This window comes from Montipora foliosa, chromosome 8 (assembly GCF_036669935.1).
Source record: "Montipora foliosa isolate CH-2021 chromosome 8, ASM3666993v2, whole genome shotgun sequence".
Lineage (NCBI taxonomy): Eukaryota > Metazoa > Cnidaria > Anthozoa > Scleractinia > Acroporidae > Montipora > Montipora foliosa.
In genome coordinates, this window is record NC_090876.1 from 37,442,659 (window position 1) to 37,452,658 (window position 10,000).

The 10,000-nt window shown below is 41.1% G+C and overlaps 2 protein-coding genes across 4 annotated transcripts in view; one reads left to right on the forward strand and one right to left on the reverse strand.

The window, feature by feature from the left end:
- LOC137967904 (reversion-inducing cysteine-rich protein with Kazal motifs-like) overlaps positions 1-3,993 on the forward strand; it is a 66,113-nt gene extending 62,120 nt beyond the window's left edge. For all 3 annotated transcript variants that reach the window (XM_068814502.1, XM_068814504.1, XM_068814503.1), the window contains 4 exons: positions 540-635; positions 886-1,007; positions 1,319-1,408; positions 2,011-3,993. In XM_068814502.1, coding sequence (XP_068670603.1) covers positions 540-635; positions 886-1,007; positions 1,319-1,408; positions 2,011-2,262 — 560 coding nt within the window. In that variant the 3' untranslated portion in view covers positions 2,263-3,993. The remainder of the gene's footprint in view (positions 1-539; positions 636-885; positions 1,008-1,318; positions 1,409-2,010) is intronic.
- The window catches only part of LOC137968771 (uncharacterized), a 12,313-nt gene continuing 5,481 nt past the window's right edge, over positions 3,169-10,000 (reverse strand). The window contains exons 3-5 of the mRNA XM_068815263.1: positions 8,806-8,948; positions 5,096-5,267; positions 3,169-4,119 (exon numbers count right to left, since the gene is read on the reverse strand). Of these exons, the coding sequence (XP_068671364.1) occupies positions 4,051-4,119; positions 5,096-5,267; positions 8,806-8,948 (384 nt within the window). The 3' untranslated portion in view covers positions 3,169-4,050. The remainder of the gene's footprint in view (positions 4,120-5,095; positions 5,268-8,805; positions 8,949-10,000) is intronic.

Consider the following 10,000-nt stretch of genomic DNA (forward strand, 5'->3'; position numbering starts at 1 on the left):
GACTCAGGATCATATTTAGTGGGTTGAAATTATTGCCTCTCTACTCTTCTCCGAGAGGTTTCTCTGCAGGTAAAAGTTACGGTTTACCCCTGTCATCAAACAGCAGCATTTGATTCGATCTGTTTTGTCCACCCAGTTTGTAGAACTCTTGTTCTTGGCCTCATAAATTAAATGATCATAGTAACTGACATCGTCATGTCAGTCCCACGGAAAGTCCCAGTTTCTCTTGGGACTTACAGTGGTCCCAAGAGAAAACAAAACAATGCGTCTGCAGAATTTGGAGGGACAAACAAAGAGTGTTATGGTATTTTCGAAAGTGGCCTATCAGACCATGATTGAAAGCAAGCTCGCTTGATTCGTCACGCTCACCTGTTTTTTAAATTCCTTTCCTGCATAGCGAGGGTTTCCGCAGTTGTTTTTTTACTCGCCGCGCAGATTTCTTTGAAGTCCAGTAATTGGCTTGCGCCAGGCAGGAGAGAAAACGAAATGTAGCAAATCAAAAATATTGAGGGATAATCATGTATCTGCGTTGCTTTTAGGGGGTGAACCAAGATGCCGGAATGTGAAATGTCCACCGATCAAGCAATCCAACTGCAATGGCATAATTCCACCAGGGGCTTGCTGTCCCCACTGCGGTGAGTGCAAACTGGCTAGTATTGCTGGTTTATTCCTATCTCAAATATTCTCCTTTTCGTACTATGGCTTTGCCTTTTCCTCTTTAAAATTCATCGTATAACCTAATAATTTTTTACCCGCTGCTTGTCTCAGCCTAAGCTTATGATTGGTTTTTATGACTACCTTTGTGATCACAGCTCAGATTTCGCTTTTTTGTTGCCCTTTCGGAAATGACCTAATGATTTTGTTTTTAAAACATTTTCCTTACAGCGGCTCAAGTTAGGATTCTGTACAGTCTTAAACAGCTCATAAAAAACCGTGAAGGGTTCAGCAGACATGAACCAGTTACACTGGAACAAGTGATTCATCTTCTACGGAGACACGTATCCACTGTAAGTAACAAATAAATTTCTCATTTACCCTCACATCCAGTCTTTGCAACACTTGCTGAATTGGAGTGCAGACATGGCGCAGTGGTGAGGTTGGCTTGGTCTGTGTGCCAAGTTTCCAAACAAAGGTGCTAATGGTACCGCCAGTCGGGTGGGTCATGAACAGTAACTTTGTATTTCAAATTCGTTATTATTTGATTAGCATCAAATTGTCTGATTGTCAACCCTCGTTGCAGTGTGAACTCAATTCTACCTTACGTGGTAATTTGCTTAGAAGCGGTGATCGCCTAACAAAGTGGTTTATCTTGTTTCAGAGCGAGTGTGACCTTTTCGGTTATCATAGCGTGGAAGGTGACCTGGTTGTGTTGGTCATGGCCGTTACAGGGAAACCAACTAAACTTCAGGTACGATTCACTCATTGAAAGTAATTTTGACCTTTTTTTTTTTGGGGGGGGGGGGGGGGGAAGGAACAAACGGGGGTTTAGCAATAGAAACGAGCCTTAAGGGGGGAGACTCTTAACTACAAACCTGTTGCTAAGGACGCTTACATTGCCGGTCGGACTACCGCCAAAATGGTGGGAAATATAAAATTGTGAAAAAACTTTGTCTGTTGCAACGTTTCGTTTTCTTGAGGTTTCTGGGCTAAGAGGGTAAAAAGTATGCCCAGGCACGAGAAAAAGTCTTGCAATTTTAAATCATGTGACGTTTTCGCTACCCTCGCATCGTAGATCTTAAACTCCGTATTGTGAATATGTTTGACGGTAAAAAAATTCATGGAATCTTTGATTGAAGTCCGCGCGTTTACAAAAGACGCCTATGCACTGTAGCCTGCTTCTTGCAAATTGTTTCGCAACGTTTTCAGCAGTTATATCGCGAGTTATTTTGAAAAGTTTCCATTGACTTTTCTTGCTGTATAGCGTTCTGAAACAAGTTGCACGAATTATAGTGTAACGACGGTGGCTTGGAAAATTTGGTCACTTAAATGCCTTTTTGTACGTCATCATAGGTTGAAGCTTGCAATCGCGAAGCTCAAAAGCTGGAGGCTTTCATCAACACAGCAACGCCTTCATTTACCTCAGACATTGTGCTCTCAGCACTCAAGGGTGCACGCTCAGACGTGCCCAGTCTTTCAGAAAAACCGGTCAAACCGGCTTCCGATTCGCGCAGTAGTAAAGCGAATCGTGTGAACAATTTGTTAATTGCTACTCTCTTACCCATTCTCCTCCTGCCTGTAATGCTACGAACGGGTAGAAGTTAACAGTACGTGTTTCCCAGAGTATTTTTATGTCCATACAAGGAAATTATGAATGTAAAGAGAGATAAATTATTGTATTTTTTGAATTGAAATGTTCAGTTTGGACATGTTGATGACCCGTCTTGGGCGTTGCTCTCCAAATCGTCGTTGGGTTTTAAAAAGTTCCTTCCTTTTCACAGTGAAACTCTTAGCGTTCGGGTTTTTGCTCGCATATTTTGTCACACGTTGGAAAAACTAATCATGTAGTATAGTCTGGTAATTTGTTATAATTTCAAACCGCCATATTGTGTCCGAAACCGAAAAGATCGTTTCTGAAAGGCTAGTAACCGTAACGCCACAAAATAACTTAACGTTTGGCATGCATTTTAGAAAATTTCTTTCTGTCCTGTGAAAAGCAGCGTCAAACGATAACATTTGAAGTTTTTGTTACTTCCTCGAAAAATCTTCAGGGACGTTTGTACCAATCTTTGGTCAGGATGCACCACAACGTGAATAAGATAATAAGCTGAAATTGATATTTTAAAGTGTTGTTTTGGTGGTGTTACCGTTACTCTAACTCGACGACGTACTGCAAAAGGAGTCGCTTCGCCCTGCGCACTCGTAGCAAAACATGGCGATAAAAGCAACTGATAATCCTTAAAAAAAGAGCCATTTAAGGCAAACAGTGTCTTACAAAGCATCAAGGGCAGCCCGCCTTTAGGAGCGTTTTACCGCGCAAATTTTCACAGAGCTCCTCATGTAGTTGATCCACGTTCCCCAAGGTAACCGCGCCTTATGAAGCGCGTCTTCGTGAATTTGCTTTTCATACGTTATTAACTCTGGTTATATGACCAAAGGAAGAAAGAGTAGTAATGTTATAGCCTTATAGCTAGACATTTTTCTAAGCAATAGATCTCTTTTTGTAAAAAAAAAAAAAAAAAAAAAAAACAGTTCTAGAGAAACGTCCATACATTCACATTCACAGTTAACAAGCTCAGTACCATCGCCCAGAATTATCTGTTAAAAAAACCACACGTACACTTCGTGTCTCATCGAGCTGTTTTTTTTTTTCAAGGAATAACCCTTACGACAGGTTACTAAATTAATATATTCCATTCTTTAAAAGATTTCTCAGAAACGCCACAACGCTTTTATTCGCTACCAGCGGATGAAAGCGATTATTGCCGGCGTACCGTTTTTGCATTCATTTGAAAAATGTTCTCGTTGCTCACATTCCACCCGTTATTCCGCAGTAATCCGTAAAATTCAGTGCAGTTATGAGTTATAAAATGAAGTTTGTCATCTCCCTGTAGGCTGCTTTTACCACCCCTCCCCCAGAAATTTTTTTAATCGACCGGAAGTTTCAGGACAATTTTCAACAGTAATTACCAAAAGGGAAATGCGTGTTATTAACTTTCCATTGTGGCCTATATCGTTACATGGTAGCAAACTGACAGCTGTCCGGGCAGATTTTTTCATTTGGAAGTTACTGCTTACCATTAGTCAGCAACCGATTTCCAACGAGTTTTCGTTTGTACATGAGCTTGTGTTCAGATCAGTAAAAATAATACGTTCAAAGTCTACAAATAATATAAAATACGTCATATTTATTTTATGCAGAGGAAGAATAACGTTAAAATTACGTGTAACAAAAAAAAATTCATCTTGTAAATAATATTGTCAATCGAGAAAGATAAAACGAGGTTTGTAAAAACTTGATGAGCTTTCAAGCATTAAAAACCGTTTTTGTAAAAAGTGTGACTTGTCTTCATCTTACTATAATTCTTTGTCGAAAGGATAAGGGGTTTACTTTCACTGAATACTGAAAAGCTCTTGGAGGTTCGTAATCCAGGCTGTGAGGCTTCTGGTTGCTCCGCTGCCCTATAATGGAAAAATTCACTTTAGTTAACTCCACGTGTACACACTTCAGGTTTGGTGTTCATCTTTTTCAGCACTTGGACTTCTTTCATTTGACGGTCGGCTGTTATCCAAATGTTCTTCAAACTTAAAAGGCTAAAATTTCGTGGAAACGTTTTTGATTGCTTAATAAACTGAAAGATAAGTTTCCAGTAATTCAGGATTCCCTTAATCAGGCTTTGAACAACTGGGCCCGGCAGATGATATGCGAGACGGGGCTCGCGCTGTATGGTCCTTATCAGAGAACTGACTCATAACGACCTCAAAATAGCCAGCGCATTAAGTGGGTGGGGTCAGTGACCAGTCAACATCATTACAAAATCAAGCGTTCCATTTGTCGTAGCTAGATAATATTTCGGTTGCCAGCTGCTTGGTGGCGAATTTTTGTAACTGCGAGATGACCGCAAACCATTTTCTCGGATTTGCCTAGGCCAAAAAAGATCAGAATTTAGATATTTATATTATCATCCAGTTGATGTCAAATGTCAGTGCTTCTCTCCTCAACCCGAGCACAACCATACTCGTTCCTGTGGGTACGGACCATAACCTGTAAAGACAAATTCTGGGCGATAATGTTTAGCACGCCTCGTCGTGCTTCAACACTCGACGGAGGATATCTGTAACTGCAAGAGGACTGCTAGCCTCCCTGGCAGACGTATTTCCCGTTGTCCTTTCTCCCCACCGAAAAGTAGTTACTTCTTGGTGGACAGAAACGATAACCAGAAACACGTCTGCGTAGCATGATGAAGGACTGCTGGATGAAACGAGTCATGAATTCATGAATTGCCAGTATTTTAGAAATACAGATAGGTTTTCCGTTCAGACGAATTATCCATGGTAGTTGGTAGGTTCATCGCAGTTTTTTCCCCAAACAAGTTCCTGTCGATGACCCGTGTCTCCTATAAATTTGACTAATGTGTGCTAACAAATCATGCCTAACCTGAAGCTGTTGTATCCCTCTGTGGTCAGAGCTTCCTTCCACTGCAAGTAGTTGAACCTGTCCTAGACCATGGCTGTACATGGGATCCACCTTCAAAGTACATACCACTTTACCGCTCTTTCCCAACATCACTCGGATGCGACCGTGATTTGGTTCCCAGTCAATCGCGTAACTGTAATAGAATTAGCAGTAAGTTGGACCCAAAACCGTGATGTGAGGGGCATAGGTCTATTCTCGATTATACGTCACAACCTGCTTTGCATTCCTGTTTTCAAAGAAATTTTGCATTGCAAATCAGTTTTTGGCGTAAAATCGAGAATGTTTTTTCGAGCCATGTTTTTCGACGAAAACAAAAGGAAGCATTTGCGTAATAATAGAGTTAAATTCCCGGAGGATTTGGTCGGGGCACCAACATGGCCGCCTTTTCTTTGTTTGGGGCACCAACGTGGCGGTCGTGACGTCATGTGAAAACTGAGAATTGTAAGAATAAACAATAGGGGAGCTCCGCTTTCAGGCTTGGCTAAATCTATTTATCAAAAACTTGATCATTGGATAATGCATTTCTAGTGTTTTGATTGGCTTAGCCATCATTGTATATTTAACAATTATTCCATAAGCGCGCGTTGGATATGAGATGGTAAATAGCCAACGAGGCGCGTAGCGCCGAGTTGGCTATAACCAGTCTCATATCCAACAAGCGCGAATGGAATAATTGTTTTATTAAATTCCTTCAACTCCAAAAATTTGGAAGTACGAAATACGAGCGGGAAAAGCGAGCAAATCCGAGCGAAATCGAAAAAAACTTGATGAGAACTGATGCGATGTTGTGTAATACCTTGTTGTCAGACAGACGCAGGCTCATCACAAAAACGTTTCTTGCCTTTTCGCGTACTTCTAAACGTCGGAATTGATCCAAACTTTCCACAAAAAAAGTTTTTTTTCTCCTTTTTGGCTTTATTCAAAGAGAAATTTGGCATTCCGACGAAAACATTTTTAGTTTAGCAACGCTTAACGCAATCATTTACCATATAAGGTCAAACCAAGGTATATGAGCTGATAACCGAGATTGAGTGAACCAATCAGAGCACGCGAAATGCATTATCCGAGGTTGAGAATTTAATAAAAGCGAATATACTTTATTATTCCAAAATTACAACATTTTACCATATTTGGTCAAGAGAACCCGCAAAGTATGAGACGGTAATACACTGAAGTGTCCCGGTTTGACCGGTTTAGAACAGAGCATATACGGACGGAACGGGAATTTTTCAATGAAGGAAATTGTTTTCATCACTATGCAAAGCCTGAGAATTAAGCCTGTCATCGCTTGGCACTCGTCATTTCGTTTAGCCAATCAAGTAAAGGACATTTAGCTGGCTTTTTGTGCTGTTTACATCGTTCGCACTCCCCTGAAGAAAAGATTATGCTTTTTTTTTTTAACACTCCTACCAAATGAAATTGAAGGAAAATAACACCTTTTATGTAGTAGAATAATAAATCTCTTATTCCATGGTTAAACATATAATTCTCGCGGACATTTTGCGCATTGCTTGTATTTTTCCACGCCCCTGCAGGGCTCGGAAAAATACTACGCAACTCGCAAAATATCCGCGCGTATTATATTTGAATCCACGAATAAGATGTATATATTCTACAAACATCATCAATTGTAGGCATCAGTTTCTTGTATTTACAAAATAAAGTAGGGAAGATTTATCTGTAATTAACGAGCGTTTTAATAAAACAATTATTCCACTCGCGCTTGTTGGATATGAGATGTTTATAGCCAACTCGGCGCTACGGGCCTCGTTGGCTATCTATCATGTCATATCCAACGTGCGCTCATGGAATAATTGTTAAATAAGGTAACGGTAAAGTCTCTGCTTACGAGCCAGAAGGCCCATCAGGCCGGCGCTTATCTCCGGTTTCCGTAGCATGAAGCGACTAGGAGTTTTTCTTCCCCCCCCCCCCCCCCCCCGGATGGGATGCTAGTCCATCGCAGGGTTACCCCCAGCATTTCGCCGGTACCCATTTATACACCTGGGTGGAGAGAGGCACCGTGAGAGTAAAGTGTCATGCCCAAGAACACAACACAATGTCCCCAGCCAGGACCCGAAACCGGACCACTCGATCCGGAGTCGAGCACTCTAACCATGAGGTTACATTCGAATCACATTCAAAGTTGTAGTTTAAATCACCGCGCCTCATACAACACTCTTATCGACAACGATATTCGTCATCACAATGGTCAAAATTTGTTGTGGACTCACTCGGCTCTGCCTCGTGAGTCCAAAACAATTTGACCACTATGATGACGAATATCGTTGTCGATAAGAGTACAGACAACGCTGAACCATTTTCGATTTGTTAATTAGCTTTTTTATTGTGCCTTTTCTCCTATAATCATAAAAATTACATTTCCTCGGTTGAGATTGGTTTAAAAAACTCCTGTTTTTCTCTAATTCACTTGCCAAGTTGTTATCAGGCAGTTTGTTTTGGGACAGTTCAATAAGTCAATCACATTCAAAGTTGCAGTTTAAATCAACCAATCACATTCAAAGTTGTAGTTTAAATCAACCAATCACAACTCTGTTTTCAATCACCATATAAACAGTGTACAGACTCCTAAATTGGGGCTTTCTTTATTTCTTTCAGCACGGCATTAAACAATTTACGCTTCCGTCGTTTAATGTAAATTTTCCCTTTCTTTCATAACGTGGCTCTTCTCCTTTCCTCAGAAATTGTAAATTTTATGATTAATTGGTAAGACTCGTGATAGAGCGATTTTCAGTTCAGTGTCGAAAGTAATTAGCGAATTGCTTGGTTTTGAATTACTTAACTCAGTGATTGGTTCAAAGTTCTCGCGCCACCTTTTCAACCAATCAGAAGTGAAACGAAAACCAATCGTGGCTCGCGCGGGCACATTTTCCCGGGCTTGGTCGGCTACGTGTAATTACTTCGAGTTCTGATTGGTTTACTGGATTGTCTCCGTCCTTTTTGATTGGCCAAAGTAATTACTTTGGTTTTGGTTTTACGACACTCGATTGAAACTCGGACTCCCGCTGCGCAGTTGACCGATTTTGTTATCACTCGTATGATTACAGACCGAATTGGACCGCTTCACTCAGTCCTATTACCACTTAATTAAGGAAGATGCCTACTTACGCTCTGCTCACTCGAGATACTCGGGTTTCCTACGAGTGGTACTTACTTACACAGGGATATTTTTACGCGGTTTAAAACTATACCGAGAAAGCTGAACTTAGCAAGTGCTCTTGGTATCCAAAAAAAAAAAAGGGTAAACATGCATTCAGAGATAATCAAGCTTCAATGTGGAAGAGAACGCCATACATTGCTTTGTTGATCACTTATCTTTGAAAAGTGATTGGTTACCCCCGATTTTCTTTTCGGGTTCCAATAACACTTGGTAAGATCTGCTTTTCCCGCATATTAATACACCGCGAAAAAATAACTTTGAATTATTAGGCACCGTAAACTAAGGACCACGAACGTTTCTTTCTTTTTCGGTAAAAGACCTGTCTGCCAAACACCCGGGAGAAAACCAGCCGTTACAAATTTGAATCCAATGTATATACAAACATTTTATTTCCTCAGTTCTGTATTCTCATATGAAAAAAAAAATATATTCCAAGGTATCTCTATATAATTCGGATTTACGCTTATCGGTCATGCACCCATCAGCGACTCACTTGGCTTGAAGTTCTTTGATTTCCATCATGAGGCTCCTCTGTTTCCTGAAGAGCTCTTTTACTTGAAGAATAAATCCTACTACATCATTTGTCTCAACTGTACGACTGATGAGATCTTCGACAGCGAGGAAGTCCAGATTGACCTACCAAAACAGAACGGGGATAGAATCGGATCGTGTGGAAGAGACGTTAAGATAAACGACCGAGTTGTCATCGGAAACGTAAAGAAAAAAGCAACGTTTTCTCAAATGTCTCAAAAACTCATTTCAGCCAATGATAACTGAAATGAGAAAAACTGTGTGTGTGTGTGTGTGTGAAACGATATGAGGGAATATCAAAATTTACCATTTTCCCGGTTTACACGTTGGTTTCTTGTGCTTATGCTTGCACCTTACGTGTAAACAAGCGTTAAGCACTAGCCAAACGAGAACGAGAGCTGACGTGAGTTAAACGTTTCGCTCTCGTTTGGCCAAGAACTCTCATCCACTCTCGGCTACTCACATCAACTCTCGAGAGCTCTCATCGAACTTGAACCTGGCTTGCTCGAAAATTTCATGAGAGTTAGCGAGAGAGTTTTGCGGTCAGCAGTTACTGTTTTTTTCCAGCGGCCTCAGATAAAAAAGGAAGAAACTAAATGGCGTCGGATTCGGGGACAAAGGACAATAGGCCTTTTGCAACTAACGATCACCTGGTACAAAATCCGCCATGCTGGAGGGCAAGCCCATTATTATTCCCCCACTAGGACATTAAAACAGAGACCTGAACCAGTCAAGCTTGACTTGCCTTTATTTTAATGTCCCAGTGGGGTAATAATAATGAGCTTGCCCTCCAGCATGGCGGATTTTGTACCATGTGATCGTTAGTTGCAAAAGGCTATTGCCAAGGCTAAAAATATACCAGCTACCTTGTCGTCATATGTACGTCAAAAAGGGTTTTCCCTGGGTGGTTCCCAGGCTCTCTCTCTCTTTTCACGGTTTGCGCGTGAACTCTCGACAAGCTCTCGTCAACTCTCGGTCTCGTTTGGCCAACTCTCGATGACGTTTGCATGATATAAATAGAGCTCAATTCCCGGAGGATTAGTTGGGGATACCAACATGGCCGCCGTTCCGTTGTTCAGGAACACTAGGGAGCTTACGAAACGAGGACAACGACGGCTACGAGGACTTCATTTAAAAATACGAGTTCGCGTTATTTA